General features: G+C 50.8%; 1 protein-coding gene across 2 annotated transcripts in view; it reads right to left on the bottom strand.

Annotated features, from left to right (window-relative positions):
- The window catches only part of LOC116953435 (terminal nucleotidyltransferase 5C-like), a 52,265-nt gene that overhangs the window by 8,454 nt on the left and 24,433 nt on the right, over positions 1-19,378 (bottom strand). The window contains exons 2-4 of one of the 2 annotated variants that reach the window (XM_032973649.2): positions 16,835-16,974; positions 5,371-5,562; positions 4,109-4,502 (exon numbers count right to left, since the gene is read on the bottom strand). In XM_032973649.2, the coding sequence (XP_032829540.1) occupies positions 4,109-4,502; positions 5,371-5,562; positions 16,835-16,963 (715 nt within the window). In that variant the 5' untranslated portion in view covers positions 16,964-16,974. Of the gene's footprint in view, positions 1-4,108; positions 4,503-5,370; positions 5,563-16,834; positions 17,081-19,378 lie in introns of those variants that run through there. The other variant, XM_032973650.2, reaches the window with a different exon arrangement.

Genomic DNA, 19,378 nt, shown 5'->3' with positions numbered 1-19,378 from the left:
AGATGTCTGTCGGCGTCTTGGCCCGCTCTCCTCCCTCACTCCCAACTTGGCGACGACCGCCTTCCCCCCCTACCCCTAGCGTCCCCTCACCCCCCTCCCCCTGCCCCCCTCCCTCACCCGCCGCCACGCAGAATTCCGTGGACCCAGAGCCGGGACGTTGGGAAGGGCGCTTCAGAAATGCCAGAGTTGGTTGGTTCAAGCAACAACCGACGAGACTACGAACATATCAAACGATTCCACGGTTTGCTTGCTGATAAGACTTACTGCTGATCAATACTAGTTGCGGGGTTAGAGTTAATTGCTTACCCCTATTCAGAAAATTGGGGGTGGTGATAGCTGCCACCTAAGCCCCCCACCCACCATGTTCCACCAGTCCACGTTACGTTTACAAGCATGTGCAGCGAAACGTCGGACATCGAAACACGCATTGTGACCGCAACGGAGCAGCGCGACCGTGAAAACCGACGCAGCAGCAGCAGCAGCGGCGGCAGACGGATGGTAAAAGTCAGCTGCCCACGTGGACTTTTGGGAAGTCGAAAATTATGTATTTCCATATGAAATTTCCCAAATACAGGACCCCCCGCTATTCCAGTGAATCGAACCGGACTTTGTGAGGCCAGTCCCCGCAGGCGCTGCTTTGCTGGCTCCCCACTCGCCGCTCCCCCCACCATGATGAGCGATGTGGATACTCTCAACGTCGCATCCATCAGACGACCGCTCGGGAGTGAACCGGGGGGAGGGGGTTGGGGGGGCTCAGCGCCCGTTCACTCGTCGGTCCTTGGCGCCGCACGGCTCTCCGTTTGCGGTCCGAGCGGCCGGGGCTTTAATATCAGGCCGCCCATAGGAAACAGGTTGGCGATGTCACGAGGAACGATGTTGATCGTCGTCATCGTCGTCGTCATCGTCGGGATTCTCATCATCATCGTCATCGTCGTCATCATCATCTAACGCCGCAGTCAACACCTGGGCTGCGTTTTTGATTATTACGAAATAAAAGACGATACACCTTGGGACAGCGCAATCCAACCCAAGCGTACCTTGAAACCCGTTAAAAATGTACTACGGTCGATTCCCTCTCGCCGTGGGGGGGTCTGAACGCAGGAGCGGCAAGGGGCCGGTTCCAGGACTGGTACGGTGCGTCACGGCCCGGCTTCCGACGGCCGTGGAAAACGCCGCACACGGTGGGGGCGGCTTGAACTTAACGCCGATACTGCCGAAATCAGAATCAGAATACCTATTTAAACTGCAGGAATCCGATGAGCTACAAAGCACTCTTTCCCACAGACGACCGGATCACGGCAGTGGCGACGGCGGGGGTCAGAGGGCGGACGGCAGCTCACCGCAAACAACAATAAAAGATAAACAACAACAACGCAGGGAGAGAGCCGCGCTCCTCTCCTCTCTTCGCCAGACGTCGTCCGAGGTCACAATTCGAATCGGAACATTAATTTAGACCGGAGGTATCCGATGAGCTACAAAGCTCTTTTGCACGGCAGGTCATGTCGCGGGCACTGCATCACCCTCTCAAGTGTCCCCCCCCCCCCCCACCCGGTGGGACAAGGAGCGAGGGCGGCCTGCGTTGGCCGGAGGAGCGAGGCGCGGACGTCGACATTCGAAGGGCGGGCAGATTCCCGAAGCGCGGCTTATTCCTCCCGACGCCTCGCAGTAACGTCGGCAAGTCTGTTACCCAGCAGGGCCTCACGGAGCCTCCAGACTTGTTATTCAGGAAGGCCAACTCATTTTGCGCTCCCAACCCGGCACGCCACCCGAGTTTGATTTCCCGCTCACGGCCAACACCAGTGACGATTATCCGAAGCCGTCCCAGGCCTCCGGCTAGGTCAACTCTGCTCCAACGGAGTACCTCATGCGGTTTGTAAACACCGCGACTAAGGAGACAAAAGGCAGTCGGGCGTGGGTGTCGTAAACCCTCCTCCGACCGACACTGCCAATTAATAAAGTTGAACAAATGTGCCAATCGACTACTGCTTCAGCTGCGCACCGATTCACGTACGATGTTCCAAATTCTGTCGCAAGCGTACGTAGCCAACCGGTGCTAAATTGGAGGAGTGTGAGAAAGACCTACAAAAATATCTAACAGTGAATCACCACGACCATTATAACTCAAGACCGTAATGTAGGCGGCACACGTGTGTATGTACAGTAAAACCTCGTTATTTCGGTAATATGATCATTCGTAATTGGGGATCATTCGGCACGGCTGCATTTTCGGCATATACCTTCTATTATTCGTCACAAGCCGAATTCCCTAAGCGAATGGTCCAATTTCGGCATACACGTGGAGCAACGCCGTGCGTCACGGCCAAAACAATGGCTCAGTCTAGCGGCGGAGCGCGTGGCGAGCGTTAGTGCAGGCCCCGTTGCTATTGACTTTACTTTGCTTATGCACTCTGTGCAAGCCAACCCTCTCAGACACGTCCTCTAGGCCTACATAAAGAATTAATGGAAAGGGACTGAAGTATAAATCCCTTCGTCTGCGACAGACAAATCCAAAGTTTTGTATAGAATTGACGATGCAGGTTGTGCGTGAAGAGTTTGGAAAACAAATTTGTATTTTTTTTTTATTGGGGCAGGAGACACTGGGGAGCACTATTGTAAATAGTTCGGAAATAATTGGATAATTTGGCAAGGCCAGAGCCCCATATGTGTCGAATAAACGAGGGTTTACTGTAAATAATAATCACGGTGAAAATTCCAACGCGATTTCGTACCCAGTCAACTTACGCCCCTGTGCCCGCCCCAGCACACGCATCGCTCAGGGGGCCCAGGACTCGGGCCAACCCACTCACTCCGATGGGTGGCATCACTCAGAATCAGAATATTTATTTATTCTGAAGGAATCCGATTAGCTACAAAGTTCTCTTTCACAGACGTCCAGTCGGTGCCACGGTGGCGAGATGTTAATTCCCTTGCCTGGTATACAGGAGGTTAAAGTTTCGATCCAATATGACTTGTACATTTGAAGTTAATTTTTCCCCGAGAACCTCCACATTTAAAATCAATGGGCGTTTTAGAGTATTTGGCTTCTATACGTTTCCACATGATAAGCCACTTCGTTGAGCTATCCTTTGTAGCCAGGTGGCATCTGAAAGAGCTATACAGCTCAGTGGGCCTGATAACCTGGTAAAATAAAATAAAAAAATTTGTTTAAATAGTTCTTTTGGTTGGACATCTGTGAACCTAGAGCCGCCGCTAGCCCCGTTGACCGGACCTTCTGTCCCAGCCAAGGTTCATCAATGTCCGGTCAACGATGGTCTAACGGGGGGCGGCGGCGGTCGCACGCGACCCTCAATGTTCCCCGCGGGGCTAACCGCTTCGTTTGTCCAGGAGCCGTGGCTGCGGCGCGCACCCCAGAGTTAGAAACCAGAGCGCCGCCGTTGACTCCCAACGCGTCGCCGCGTGGACGACGCGTGGACAGACGCGCGCACGTGGCCCAGCGTGACGCAGAGAGCTCCGAGGAAACGAACAGCGTTGTGACGTGCGAGGGAACTCCCTCCTCCCCCCGCCCACCACCCCCGTGCGGTTTTCGCTGGCGGCGGTGGTGGTGGTGGTGGTCGGACAAACTCGACGCGGTTTGGTTGCAGCAGGAGCAGCGTTATTATTGACGAGGTCGCGGCCTACATTTTTTATCGTTAGGCTCGGTGGCCAGGCAGTTTTTCGCGGGCGGGCTAGGAAGCGTTTTGTATCGCACGGTGCTCATGCGTGAACGCACGCAAGGCACGCGGGACACAGATGTACGCGCGCACAAACAGGAACCCACTCACCCCCGCTGTATGCACTTCGCAGGCTGCCGGGGGCAAGTGCCGTTAGCAAACAGCTACGGAGGCCGGAATGGCACACGAGGGTGGTGGTGCTGCCAAAACGACGCCCGGCCGCCTTAGTCTCCCCGGTGGCGATATTCACACACCGCAACCAGGTACTCGACTTGAGGCCGAGTCGACCTAGGGGAGGCCCAGGCCCAGGACTGGTTCAGATAATCGTCACTGGCGTCGGCCGCGAGCAAGGACTGCCGGGTTCGTAGCACGACGCGCCAACCGCTGCACTACCACAACCCACGCGCGCACGCACACGCGGAGACGCGAGCGCGCACCTCGGATCTCCTCGGGGTTGCGCGTGGCGATGAGCCTGCCGCGCAGGTGCTCGAGCGCCTCGCCGAAGTCGCCGTACATGCTCTCGCCGAGCACGCTCGGGTGGAAGCGCTCCGACATGGCGTGCTCGGAGCACTCGTAGAAGAGCAGCAGCGAGTCGAGGACGATCTGGAACGAGTCGACGCTGAACTCGAACTGCCGCCGCAGCGAGTCGACGAACTTGAGCTCCACGTTCTTGCCGCTGTTGTTGGAGAGCGAGATGAGGCTCCAGCGGTCCGTGTCATTGCACACCTTCACCATCTTCTGGACGTACGCCTCCTTCAGCGTCTGTGGCCCGATCTTCTCCTTGCTCACGCCCTCGGGCAGGAAGTCCAACAGGCAGTCCAGGACCACTTCCTGTGCGCGGCGGAGGCGGCGACGGTAGGCGGGGGGCGGTAGGCGTTTGGTGGCAGTGGCAGTAGGTCAGGTCGGTTGCGGTGGTTGATGGTGGCGATGAATGTGGCGGTGGTGGTGGTAGTGATGTTAATAGAGGTGGTGATAATTGACGGCGAACGTAAGAAGCGATGGTGGACAGGGTTGGCAGGTTGTGGTGATGGTGGTGGTATTGTTAGTGGAGGTGGTGTTTGTGATGATGAAGGTGGGTGGTGGTGGTGGTGGTAGTGCATGTGGTGGGTAGGGGAGGGTACAGTGGTAGCGTTAGTCTGGCACTCTCTCATCAAAAAACACGGCAGAGTCAACGGCGCTGGGGTGTAACGACGCATAGCGGTCCCATAATGACTGCTGGATTAAATAAACTATTGCAACAACGAAAATGTGTGTTTTAATTAACCGATTAATTACAAAAAAATTACGAGGGGCTGCAGCACATACACAGTGGCACACGTTGAGAATGGTCTTCATGTCAAGAGTCAACTTGTAACGCACCACCGCTGTACAGTATCCCCCCCCCTGGCTCTCGTAGCGCGAGAGAGAGGGGATGACTCGGAGGTGCAAGGAGGAACCACAGATGAGCGGGAAGGCAGCAGCAGCAGCGATGCGATGCCGAGCAGGCGCTACCAACAACTGCCCAAGCTCTGCGGTCCTCTACATGTTGAGTTGGTATCGGCCGATTAATCGGCGTTATACGTGTGGGAGGAGGAGCACGTGGGGGGAAAAAAAAAACAAAAATCGCATTGCGTGCGACGGGGAAACACAACGGACCGCCGCATCGCTGCCGGGGTGGTGGGGTGGGGGGGGCGTGGGGATGACGTGGTGTGACGTGCACCTTGACGAGCTGGAACTCGGCTTCGCCCGTGAGGCCCACGCCAAAGATGAGGTCCAGGTCCTTGTAGCTGAGGCCGCTGTCGTGGTGGAGCACGTGGCTGGCGGCGGAGCCGTTGAGGCGCACGTCGCGCACCGCGATGCCCCGCTCCTCCAGCCGCCCGCGCACGATCCGCACGATGTCCCGCGGGCGCACCTGCCGCCAGCGAACACGGAACACACCGCTCGCTCGCTCAGTCCCAGCCCGATGCCACAGAGCCCTAACATACGCATGTATGTACGGTGAACTGCTTTCACGCCGTGCCGGCGAACACGGAACACTCACGCACCGCACCGCACCGCTCGCTCAGTCCCAGCCTGATCCCACAAAGACGACGTTGCCATTCGTACGGCCTTAACAAATGTATGTACGTTGAACTGTTTTCGCACCGCGTATATGGGATCCGGTCTTTATACATAATTAATGTACGGCGTTGCGGGATGCCATTGGCATGAATGAGCGCACGTGTCGTGATGGTCCCTATGGGCAGATGGCATCGCTCAGGTAAGTCGGTTGACCGGTTGTATTTGTATGTATGCATGTCAAACTAATTTTCGCACTGTACGAAGCCAGCCGTAGCTAATAGGAGGCAGCGGGGGAAGGCCAACAAACTAAAACGCAAAAAGCATATCTAAAGAAATGAATTTTCAATCTCGATGATTTAAAAGTGCATAGCCCCAGTGGCTTCCTAATATCGGAAGGAAGGTTCCAGACGGCCGCAGAAGCGCGCATCTGAAAGCGCGGGATCGGGCGACCATCTTTGTTCGATGGGCTAGCCCAAAGTCGCTGCGAGGGTGACCGGAGTTCGCGCGACGATGGATTTTATGCTCCTTGACGAGATCAGTAAAAAAATAAAATAAATCACGACGTTTCGGGCGCAACACAAGCGTCCGTCATCACCTGACGCTTGTGTTGCGCGATTTATTTTATACCTTCGCGACTTGACCGAAAGAACCAAAGAGTATGGGTTCCTGCAGTCACGAAAGCTTCAAATCGAGGTTGAAATGTTTCATTTTCGGCAAGCACTTGTGTGTGATGCATGCGACCTGATAACGTATTCCAGTGGCAACGCCGCCGCCCACCCCCCGACCCCCCAACAGCAAACACTAACTAATTATAATAATAACGCCATTATTTTTAATTCGGGGATAGCATCGCTGAGTCTCAGGACTCTTCGTTATGAGCGTCCTGCATTAATCAGCCAAGTGCCCATACACGTTGGCTCGGTCGACCACCAGGGCTCCGCGTCGGCGGTGGGGTAAAATGTGGGCACGTCCACCTCTCCCCGAGACCGTATTGGGTCGGTGTTAAAGAGTTCGGCCGAGGTGCCATTTCTGACGTGGCTCTCCAGAGCTCTCCGTAGACTCTCTTACGGTAAGGGGGTCCTGCCAGTGGGACACGGGTGGGCTGGATGCACCACGAACATGCCGCCCATGGTAAATACATTGGCTCCGTGCGGGAGAAAAGCGGAGAAAACCCACCGCACAAAGAGAAACGCATCCGCACGGACGGGTTCACAATCGCACTCGCCCGCGATCCGCCAACCTCTTGCATCTCCCAGGCTCTGGTTTACAAACCTGTCAACCACTTATCAGTGCCTCCCCTATTACAGACCAATGCAGACCTTTATTGGTCATCCCGTTCCCTTATAAATCTCAATCTTCATCCTACAAAGTCCCATCACAAGGGAGAAACAAAAAGAAAACAATTATGTTACTAAACAAAAAAACATTTTACGTATTAATTTCGATAAGTGGTGTCAATGGGCTACTCATCATGCTACCTTATGCGACCCTGTATGCTGATGCTGCCGCTTGCTTGACGCGGACGCACACTCATGTTGTGAATGCACAACGGCATCGCTAGCTTCGCCTTCTTCGCTGCAGGAGGTAACGCTTGTCGCTGTGCTGTGGCGGTGACTTACGTTTGGAAAACCGCATGCGGAGATGTACCTTGTGCGTACAATCTGTACCGAGAGCGTCTTAATTTCAGATCAAATTTGTCAGCTGCTGCGGGGATCGCCACTCTCCAGAGTAGAAAAACAAAAAAAATCTGTCCCACGACTTTTTTTTTAATTTGGCCGCATCATTATTCTTTGTTTCCCGTATTGACGCGGCCGTTTCGCCGTATGGACCTGAACACTCAATTTCCCTACTCTTTGTTTTTTTCGGTAAAGTCACGTAGGTAAAAATTTTTTAAATAAATTAAATCACGACGTTTCGAGCACAACACAAGCGTCCTTCTTCAGGTGGGGATAACTTAGCGAAAGCACACACTTAAACGTCGTGATTTAATTTATTTACATTTTTTATCTACGTGACTTCACCGAAAAAAACAAAGAGTATGAATCCTTGCAGTCACGAAAACTTCAAATTTAGAATTGACTCAATTTCCCTGTACAAGAATACGGGGTTAAACCGCATGGGTTGACAGCTAAGGGGTTTATAAAAGCTGCAATTATTTTCACAATATATATAACATTATATATTAACATTAGATAACAGGATACACAACCCTCTGCCATAACCTACTGCTGGATAGGGCCTTCCCATACTGCAATCGATCATGGGGATTAGTTGACCATACTTCACCAGTGCAGGTTGCTGAATAAGGCAGGTTAATAACCTGTTGTTATTATCATCATAAGCGCTGCTCGGTGAAATGTTTGACCTTGTCGCCCATCAGTACCACAATGTCAACACAAATTAAAATAATTTCAATAAAGATTTTGTTTTATTTATATATCATTACCACTACGCTTATTTCCACAGAAGAACCACACCGGGTCTCAAGAATCCCCTTTCAGGAGGGTCCTGCCAAGTCTCCGGAGTATGTGAGCGACCATTATATAGTTATTATATAATCCCAAGCAAGTAATGTGCGGTGTCATTTTTCCCCAATCTGACACAATTTGAACGGTGACCCCCCTCCCCGAGATTACCCCCCTCCCCGAGATTACAACCCTCCCCCCCTGCCACCAGCTATACGATGCCCCCTTGCTCGTGCAAATTACAATCCATGCACCGACGGGGGGCGGGGCGCTGTGAGCATTGTTTCACGCAAGCGGGAGGGATTTCGCAAGTGGCAAAACCAGATTTTCACAAACAGCTTTCTCTGAAAAACTTGTCCCTTCAGGGCAAACAAAAAAAATTGAGACACAGAAACTCATAAGTGGAAAGATCAATAAAGCAACTACGATTGCATTTAACTTATCCCACAGGCAACATTTTTCATTTTCGTTTCTAAAAACGCAGATGTGGCCAGGACTGGGGCGGCGGTGGAGGCGACAAAAAATTCATAAATATAAAATGCGGTCATTGAAGGATTTTGCCCAACAAGAACAACAACCGCCATTCGCCACGAAGGGACTTCGCTGTTCCCGGGCCGGGCTCGGCAATCCACCGCGGCCCGGCAGGTCGGTTGCTTTAAAAGGAGGCATGAGAGCCAGCCAGCGAGCCAGCCAGCCAGCGAGCCAGCCAGCCACCGAGCGAGCCAGCCAGCGAGCAAGCCAACCAGCCAACGAGCGAGCCAGCCACCGAGCGAGCCAGCCACCGAGCGAGCCAGCCAGCCAGCGAGCGAGCCAGCCAGCCAGCGAGCCAACCAACCAGCCAGCCAGCGAGCCAACCAACCAGCCAGCCAGCAAGCCAACCAACCAGCCAGCCAGCGAGCCAGCCAGCCAGCCAGCCAGCGAGCCAGCCAGCCAGAGAGCCAGCGAGCCAGCCAGTGACCGAGCCAGCCAGCCACCGAAAAAGCCAGCCAGCCAGCGAGCCAGCGAGCCAGCGAGCCAACCAACCAGCCAGCGAGCCAGCCAGCGACCGAGCCAGCCAGCCAACCAAGTGTTCTCCGCGACAATGCAAACGGCCCACCCCACCCGTCACATTAAGCATGGGGATGGTTGCAGGCTTGGGACTACGTTGTGAGACAAAGAGAGAGAGAATAAAATGAGCGGGGCCTCTCTGGCAGGACGCGTCGCGGCACCGGAACGGCCGCCGGAGCGGGCGGGCCAGGGAACGCACGGCTTCCGAGAGCATCCCTTTGCTTGCAGATGGGGTCGGGGGGAGGGGGGGGGTTCTGCGGTGGATCGCTGCATAGTGAAATCGCGGTAAGAGGAGCGTGGGCTGGGGATGAAGGCTATCATCCAGCAGTGGACAAACCACGCTGGAACTCTCGATGCTTGCCGGCACACGAGCACCAAGGACATCAGCGGCAAAAATCTGCGCACGCGTGCAATCCGACAAAGGCAAGGCACCTGAATAGGCGGACCGCACTGCGTCGAATAGTTTCTGGCGGTGAAAGGCGAGGCATTGTGCCAGCGCTGAGTTACACCATCACTGCACGTCGTCTATCGGGAAGCCATCCCTCCACGCGTGCACAGAAGAACGGATGTCATACACTACTTTGTGCGCGCGTGCGCGCATCCGTGGCGAACGCCGCACGCAGGAAGGAGCGTTCACGTGAAATGCGCCGTGCAGGCGACAATGAACGGAGGAGACTTGAACGGTGGGAGCGTCCGGAGCGAGGGCGATGTAGCGATGCCACCCCCCCCCCCACCCCTATTTTCCCTTTGTAGGAAGGATAGGCAAAGTGGTGAAGGTGCCACAGGTGGAAGCATCTGACGGCCATCTCGGGCGATCAATTCACAGCTCTTGGGGGGGGGGGCGGGTTGGAGGGTCTCTGTCCCGCGACCCTCCTGACGCTCACGTGAGATTCCCCAAAATGCACACCTAGCCTGGCGCGAGCGCCGCGGCGACGTCACCGCCAGTTAGCGGCGATTGTCGGCTATTATCGTCGTCGTCGTTGTTGTGATTACGCGTGCCTCGTGTCGGCCTGAACAGCACTTGACCCAACGGTGAGTTAAAGGTTAAACACATTGGGGAGGTGTGGGGTGGGACCTTTCTTGTGAAGTGTGGGAGGCACGGCCGTTAACGCAGAAGATGAGAAACCTGCCGGAGCTCAAAATTCTGACCGCAGCTGACATTAGGGAGTCTCAAAAAAAAAAAGAAATAATGGGCAGGGCGTGTGAGCCCTAACAGGCGCTCGCTTAAAAACATCACTCGCCCCAAAGCGATCTTTCTCGACGGCTTCTTTGCCGTGCGCGTTTCTTTTGGCTTCCAGTTCGAACGCGATCGTCATCATTGCACAAAGGATGGGGAGGAGGGGGGGGAGTGCAGAGGGGCGGGGGAGGGGGGCTGAAGACGAAAGAAGCTACGGGGCTCACTTAGAAATCCACAAACTAATGTAATTATTAATTTCCCGGTGTTACTGCCGTTCAAAGGTGCAAGTCGTTAGTAATTCAAGTGTGAATCACGCACACAAACACCGGGCTTTTATTGCCTTACCTGCCTAACAACAAAGGCAGGCGGACACAAGCACAAGACATGACTCGGCATGACCAACGAGAATAGTTTATGGACGGGCAACTACGCAGCCAAAGTGGTGACCTGCCAAGCGATATATTGTAATATACATGTACACATTCTTTCAAAAGGCCAATATTTTACCCAGGAGTTTATTGCGCTACCTCCCCCCCAACACCCCCATTCGTCTGGGGTTTTCGCCGGGGTTCTCCGCTAATTTTTTTTTCTTTCTGTGCAGCACTTTGAATGGCATCCTTTGCACGAAATCGTGCTCTGGAAATAAAGACTTCATTGATTGATCAATTGAAACACCCGTTAGTGGGTACCGGCCAAAATTGACCAAAATCATCGCCAATGCAGCGGAACCCTCTGGAAAAGAAAACGATATTCTTCCCGAGACTGGGCGAGGCCTCTTTATGGGCAAACAAAGCGCATTAAGAAATAATAATATTAATAGAACTGGGCTCTGGATTCCGAGAATGATGCCGCAGCAGCAGCAGCAGAAGCAGGAGCAGAGAGATCGGCGTTGACAGGGGAGGCCTGGCGGTTCGGAGTGCGGCTCGGCGTTGGGCAACCGACATGCTGAGCAATGCTTATTTTGCACACGCCAGCACGCACACGTTGTTGGCACACGCGCAGTCATTGCAAGCACAGCAGCAATATCTGGCAATCGCGCAAGTCACTGTACGCTGCTGTATGCATTTAAACCGTTTAGCAACCTTGTAGTTCTTTTACAACACGATTACCGTAGAGAAACAACCACGTGGCGAGACTTTAAAAGGCCCCGTGGGACGCTCTGCGATTGGACGCCGCCACGGTGACGGTGATGTAGTAACGGTCAGCACGATGGACCTGATTCGATCTCCCGGCACGGCGGTTGAAGCAACGGTGCAAGATTCTTAAATCCCCCTCGCTCCAACGTCCCCCCCCCCCTCTCCAACATCTCTGTCCACCCAGCAGCTGTATAAATGCGTCCACCCACAGTTAAGTCGATCCGCAGGTCACGTGCAGTGGGGTAAAGTGTGGGCACTCCCGCCTCTTGCGATACGCCTTGCCGGCTCGGAATAGAAGGCCAAATACCTTCTTAAGAGGTGGGGGGGGAGGGTACTCAATCGCGCTTCCCGCTTCCTCTAACAGGACACCCCTTCCGCCAGCAGTGGCGTGAGCAAGCAATTGCAGAACTGCGCCTATAGCCCTTTTAACCCTGCTTGAAACACCTCCAAAACTTTCCGGCCTCAAAAATCTGCGCTTGCATTGTGCCATGTCACCCGTTGTAAAAGGATACTCGGGGTCTCGACGGGTTCCCACCCTGGTCAAATAAAGGAGCAATCGATCAGTGGGTGGGGGAGGTCGTTCATTCGTGTCTGACGCCCTCCTAGCCTGGAACTCCATTTCCCTAGCGATCCGTGCTGTTGAATCCCTCACCCTGTTCGAATCCAGACTCGCAACGTCCCATTTTATCTTATTCCGCTGCTCGTGGCTGACTGGACCTCTCCCTCCTATATGAAACAAAAAAATACGCGGCACTCTTTGTGTACAGCGTCTTGAGACACAGTTGCATTTATATGCTGTGTATACTACACTGTAGTATACTACACTGTAGAAGAAGCCAGACTCACACAGAGACCTACACTCACACAAAAGATACATGGACTCATAGACAGCCAAAGAATCACACATGGAGACCCAGACACTCACAGAGACCCACATACTCATACAGCAGATCCACAGAGTCGCACAGAGACCCACAGACTTACATGGAGACCCACAGACTCACAGGGAAATAGATGCCTGGATTCTAAAACCTGAGCAACTGTCCCTATCTCTCTCCATAGAAAAAACATAGCATAAGCCCACTGTTTATGACCAGCATCTTGAGAGATGTGATCACATTAAAGTCGCTACAGTCTACATTGTAATGCACTGAACAAGGTAGTTGCAGACCTCTTGTGACCCCCAATTAATTGGTCCCCAGCATTGCTTTCCTTTGTATGTTCATTTCTGTTTTAAGTAAACTTGACTTGAAAAAAATATTTTGTTTTACAGAATTAAACGTTAACCAAGTCGCCCGGTAGTCAGGGGGCCGTGGGTTCGATCGCGACCCTGACGCCTGTATATTTGGAGTTTGCGTGTCTCTCTCTGTCTCTCCCCTCCACGTTGAGAAGAATCAACCACGTGTTCAGAGTATTTGCCCGCTAAAAATATCGTACGCGATTTAGGCCACGTCGCTATCAATCTGTGGGCCAGGTCCCTTGTGAAAAAGAGCTATATAGCTCAGGTGGGCCTTACCTGGCAAAAAATAAAATTGAATAGTTTGGTTGAGATGCAATGCCGCATGGCAATAGCACATTCAAGACTTTGCCGCAGGCTGGCCAGCTGATGATAAAAGGCGAGTTCCCTGTGCCCGGGTTTGCGTGTCACAACACAAGAGCGGATTGCGTCCGTGGTGAAAATTGCAGCAACGTCCCCATTGTCCAGCACAATCAATCCATGGTGGTGGTGGTGGTGGAGGGGGGATGCGCTAGAGGGGATGAAACGAGATTTCGCAACGACTGGGGGGTGGGTGGGTGGGTGATATCCATCCGTGCCTGTTGCAGGGTAGAGTGGCAAAATGCGTACGTGGCGAGCACTGCCAGCAGCACCACGGTTAAATGTCTCTCTCTCTCTCTGCGTGTTGATGTGACGGTACCGAGTTAGCAATTCGCCCCGTGATCAATCGAAGGAAAACAAATGTAATCAGAAAGTTAGACAGCACACCACTGCAGTTAGAGGCAGGCGCGAAGGCTCTCCTGAAGACCCTCCCCCCTTTCTCTCGTCGTGGCTGGCAGACCTCGACATTGGTATTTAAGCGCTCCTGGCCACAGCATTGCCATACGCACGGAACAAAGTCGTAGGGTTGCGCTGCACGCTGCTCATGACCGCTTCGCAATTAGCTTCACGCGAGACGAAGGAAGAGATGCCGATTCAGATAGAGAATTGTTTAGGCACGTAGGGGAACACAAATAGGCATACGCACGCACGCACGCACGATCGTTATCACGATTTGATTCAGCCTTGACAGACTGTAGGGGCAAGTGCTGTTAGCGAGCACCTATTAAAGGCCGGCATGGCAAACGATGGGGTGGGTGGCCGGCACCACGCCCGACCGCCTTTGTCTCCCCAGCGGCGATGTTTACGCACCGCACCAGGTACTCATTTGAGGCCGAGTCGACCTAGGGGACCGGCTCAGTGTGTATACAGTAGGTAGTGCGTGTGCACAGTAGGTAGTGTGTGTACACAGTAGGTAGTGTGTGTACACAGTAGGCAGTGTGTGTACACAGTAGGCAGTGTGTGTACACAGTAGGTAGTGTGTGTACACAGTAGGTAGTGTGTGTACACAGTAGGTAGTGTGTGTACACAGTAGGTAGTGTGTGTACACAGTAGGTAGTGTGTGTACACAGTAGGTAGTGTGTGTACACAGTAGGTAGTGTGTGTACAGTAGGTAGTGTGTGTACACAGTAGGTAGTGTGTGTACACAGTATGTAGTGTGTGTACACAGTAGGTAGTGTGTGTACACAGTAGGTAGTGTGTGTACACAGTAGGTAGTGTGTGTACACAGTAGGTAGTGTGTGTACAGTAGGTAGTGTGTGTACACAGTAGATAGTGTGTGTACAGTAGGTAGTGTGTGTACACAGTAGGTAGTGTGTGTACACAGTAGGTAGTGTGTGTACACAGTAGGTAGTGTGTGTACACAGTAGGTAGTGTGTGTACACAGTAGGTAGTGTGTGTACAGTAGGTAGTGTGTGTACACAGTAGGTAGTGTGTACAGTAGATAGTGTGTGTACAGTAGGTAGTGTGTGTACAGTAGGTAGTGTGTGTGCACAGTAGGTAGTGTGTGTACACAGTAGGTAGTGTGTATACAGTAGATAGTGTGTGTATACAGTAGGTAGTGTGTGTACACAGTAGGTAGTGTGTGTACAGTAGGTAGTGTGTGCACAGTAAGTAGTGTGTGTACAGTAAGTAGTGTGTGTACACAGTAGGTAGTGTGTATACAGTAGGTAGTGTGTACAGTAGATGGTGTGTGTATACAGTAGGTAGTGCGTGTGTGTACAGTAGTTAGTGTTCATAATAAAGGTTTTTGGGTTAGATCGCGTTATTTATAAATGTGTCGTAACCCTCCACCACCCGACACGGCCAATCAACAAAAAAGTGTCACGTTGACAAAAGACAAATAGTTCACTACTTTAGCCCACCGGTGTGTTGAAGAGTGAATCCACAACATTTACAGTTTGAGTAGTACGACGTTTCGCTGGTAATTACATCCAGCATCACCAGGCAATTCGCCAGAATGGTAAAGCCCTCGCTTGCTCCCGCTCTTCAATAGAGCAACAGCAGGGTGACGTCATCATTTAACTCATATCAGGTGCAGGAATTATATAATCGATTGGTAATCAGTCAATGATTATGATTAGTAATGAGTTGTAGATTAGTAATTAGTTGTAATGTGTGTTATTGTGATTATATGCTACGTTAGTTATCCGTTAATTAGTATGTGTTTCCCCTATAAGGAATTGTAATATGTATGATTTAATAATACGCTTCCAAGCCGCACTAAGCCTGTAGCTGTCAGAGCGATTAAAGTTATTTCTATTTCTCTCAATTTCAATGGATTCTCTAATTAGTCTTTGCCAGTAATAATTAGTTTTACACAACACTTCAGCGTTATCAAAATCAATTGAGTGTCCTTGTTGACAGGCATGTTCTGCCACTGCCGACAGTTGTTTGAGATAATTTAATATTTCTCTGATGTTCTTTTAGTCTTATGCTGATGTTACGTCCCGTCTGTCCAATATAGCATCTGCCACATAAACAATTAATCCGATATACACCTTTTGTTGATAATTTAGGTAATTCGTCTTTAGTGCAAGATACTCGTTTTTTAAAAATTTTGTGTACTGTACCAAATCTTACTGTCATGTTTTGCTTTTGTAAAACACGGGCTAAGTTACTCCTGAGATATATGGAATTTTAATTGTTTTAACAATCTGATCGCTTTCAGCAGTGTTGCTTTGCGATCGTGATTTGGCATTCAGTGCTCTGTTAATTTGAGCATTATTGTAGTCATTCTGTCTTAGTGCTTCTGTAACGCGTTTGATCTCTCTCACTAGACTCTCATCATCTGACACTGTTTCAGCCCGATGTATAAGCGTCTTGATAAGAGAGGATGTCTGAGCTGGATGATGATGCGAATCTGCATTCAGATAGGCATCAAGTGTGCGTTTGCTTTCTGTAAACGCTGTGTGGTGTTATTTTACCGTTTAGGCCATGTCCAAGCAAAATATCTAGGAACAGGAGTGTGTTGTTCACCTTCATTTCCATGGTGAACTGGATGGCCGGGTTTTGTGCATTGAGATGATTTAGAAAATCATGTGTGTATATAGTAGGTAGTGTGTGTATATAGTAGGTAGTGTGTCTAGTAGGTAGTGTATATAGTAGGTAGTTTGTGTATATAGTAGGTAGTGTGTGTATATAGTAGGTAGTGTGTACGGTAGGTAGTGTGTACGGTAGGTTGTGTGTACAGTAGGCAGTGTGTAAGGTAGTGTGTACGGTAGGCAGTGAGTACGGTAGGTAGTGTGTGTACGGTAGGTAGTGTGTATAGTAGGTAGTGTATGCGTACAGTAGGTAGTGTATACGTACAGTAGGTAGTGTATACGTACAGTAGGTAGTGTGTGTACGGTAGGTAGTGTGTATAGTAGGTAGTGTATGCGTACAGTAGGTAGTGTATGCGTACAGTAGGAAGTGTATACGTACAGTAGGTAGTGTATACGTACAGTAGGTAGTGTGTGTACAGCAGTATGTGTGTACAGTAGGTAGTGTGTGTACAGCAGTGTGTGTGTACAGTAGGGAGTGTGTGTACAGCAGTGTGTGTGTACAGTAGGTAGTGTGTGTACAGCAGTGTGTGTGTAAAGTAGGTAGTGTATACGTACAGTAGGTAGTGTATACGTACAGTAGGTAGTGTATACGTACAGTAGGTAGTGTATACGTACAGTAGGTAGTGTGTGTACAGCAGTGTGTGTACACTGCCGCTATACCTCGAGCGTGGGAAAGTTCCCTCTTCCGTGAATGGGAACCTTCTGGTCGAGCACGGCGTCCAGACGCTCCACTTGCTCCCAGCCCAGCACGCTGAAACGCCGAGACTGCTGCTCACTCGCTCCGGCCATTGGAACTTGCCCTACGGCGGCGGCGGCGGCAGGCACGGCACGGCACGCGGGTGGTGTGTGGGGAAAAAGGAGAGCGCACGGACAGGTGAACACGCGCGCCGAGGAGATGCAGCAGCAGTAGGCAGCTGTAGCAGCGGCCGGTCCCTTTAATAGCTGTGCGTCTCTCTCTCCCTCTCTCTCGCTCGTTCCCTCCCTCGTGGTGATGCGGTGCGGAGTGGAGGGCCCGATGGTTGCCCCAGATTAAAGAGACAAATTAGACCACACCCCCTCGCACCCCTCCCCTTCACCCCCCACACACACACCCTCCCCTCCTTCAGTTTCCCCCCCTTCCACTTCATTACCCCCACCCCTCCCTTCTTCACCCCTCCCCCTCATCCTCCCACCCCTCCTCTTCATCCCCCCTCCCTCCTTCACCCCTCCCCTTAATCCCCCCTCCCCTTCCTCAGCCCCCCACCACTCTTCCTCCTCCCCACCGATTCATCCGACCCACAGCAAACACCTCGTAGCATCAGACTCAGAACTACCACAGCAGCAAACACGTGTGTAGTGTATGTCATGTGTTGTGTATGTCGTGTGTAGTGTATGTCGTGTGTTGTGTATATCGTGTGTTGTGTATGTCGTGTGTAGTGTATGTCGTGTGTAGTGTATGTCGTGTGTTGTGTATGTCCTATGTAGTGTATGTCGTGTGTTGTGTATGTCGTGTATATTGTGTGTAGTGTATGTCGTGTGTTGTGTATGTCGTGTGTTGTGTAGGTCGTGTGTTGTGTATGTCGTGTGTTGTGTATCTCGTGTGTTGTGTATGTCGTGTGTAGTGTATGTCGTGTGTTGTGTATGTCCTATGTAGTGTATGTCGTGTGTTGTGTATGTCGTGTGTTGTGTATATCGTGTGTTGTGTATATTGTGTGTAGTGTATGTCGTGTGTTGTGTATGTCGTGTGTTGTGTATGTCGTGTGTTGTGTATATCGTGTGTTGTGTATGTCGTGTGTTGTGTATGTCGTGTGTAGTGTATATCGTGTGTTGTGTATGTCGTGTGTTGTGTATGTCGTGTGTTGTGTATATCGTGTGTTGTGTATGTCGTGTGTTGTGTATGTCGTGTGTAGTGTATATCGTGTGTAGTGTATGTCGTGTGTAGTGTATATCGTGTGTTGTGTATATCGCGTGTTGTGTATATCGTGTGTTGTGTATATCGTGTGTAGTGTATATCGTGTGTAGTGTATGTCGTATGTTGTGTATGTCGTGTGTTGTGTATATCGTGTGTAGTGTATATCGTGTGTAGTGTATGTCGTGTGTAGTGTATGTCGTGTGTAGTGGTGTATGTCATGTGTTGTGTATGTCGTGTGTAGTGTATGTCGTGTGTAGTGTATGTCGTGTGTTGTGTATATCGTGTGTAGTGTATATCGTGTGTAGTGTATATCGTGTGTTGTGTATATCGTGTGTTGTGTATGTCGTGTGTAGTGTATGTCATGTGTTGTGTATATCGTGTTGTGTATATTGTGTGTAGTGTATGTCGTGTGTTGTGTATGTCGTGTGTAGTGTATGTCATGTGTAGTGTATATCGTGTGTTGTGTATGTCGTGTGTTGTGTATATCGTGTGTTGTGTATAGTGTGGTGTGTATATCGTGTGTTGTGTATATCGTGTGTTGTGTATATCATGTGTTGTGTATATCGTGTGTTGTGTATGTCGTGTGTTGTGTATATTGTGTGTTGTGCACATCTGTGTGTTGTGTATATTGTGTGTTGTGTATATCGTGTGTTGTGTATATCGTGTGTTGTGTATATCGTGTGTTGTGTATGTCGTGTGTTGTGTATATTGTGTGTTGTGTATATTGTGTGTTGTGTATGTCGTGTGTTGTGCACATCTGTGTGTTGTGTATATCGTGTGTTGTGTATGTCGTGTGTTGTGTATATTGTGTGTTGTGTATGTCGTGTGTTGTGTATATCGTGTGTTGTACACATCTGTGTGTTGTGTATATCGTGTGTTGTGTATGTCGTGTGTTGTGTATATTGTGTGTTGTGTATGTCGTGTGTTGTGCACATCTGTGTGTTGTGTATATCGTGTGTTGTGTATATTGTGTGTAGTGTATGTCGTGTGTTGTGCACATCTGTGTGTTGTGTATGTCGTGTGTTGTGTATATAGTGTGTAGTGTATATCGTGTGTTGTGTATGTCGTGTGTTGTGTATGTCGTGTGTTGTGTATATCTGTGTGTTGTGTATGTCGTGTGTTGTGTATATTGTGTGTTGTGTATATCATGTGTTGTGTATATTGTGTGTTGTGTATATCATGTGTTGTGTATATCGTGTGTTGTGTATATCTGTGTGTTGTGTATATCGTGTGTTGTGTATGTCGTGTGTTGTGTATATTGTGTGTTGTGTATATCTGTGTGTTGTGTATGTCGTGTGTTGTGTATATCGTGT

This window comes from Petromyzon marinus, chromosome 51, assembly GCF_048934315.1.
Source record: "Petromyzon marinus isolate PM22_M1 ecotype Great Lakes invasive population chromosome 51, UKy_Petmar_22M1.pri1.0, whole genome shotgun sequence".
NCBI classification, from domain to species: domain Eukaryota; kingdom Metazoa; phylum Chordata; class Hyperoartia; order Petromyzontiformes; family Petromyzontidae; genus Petromyzon; species Petromyzon marinus.
This window is presented reverse-complemented; position numbering and strand designations above follow the sequence as displayed.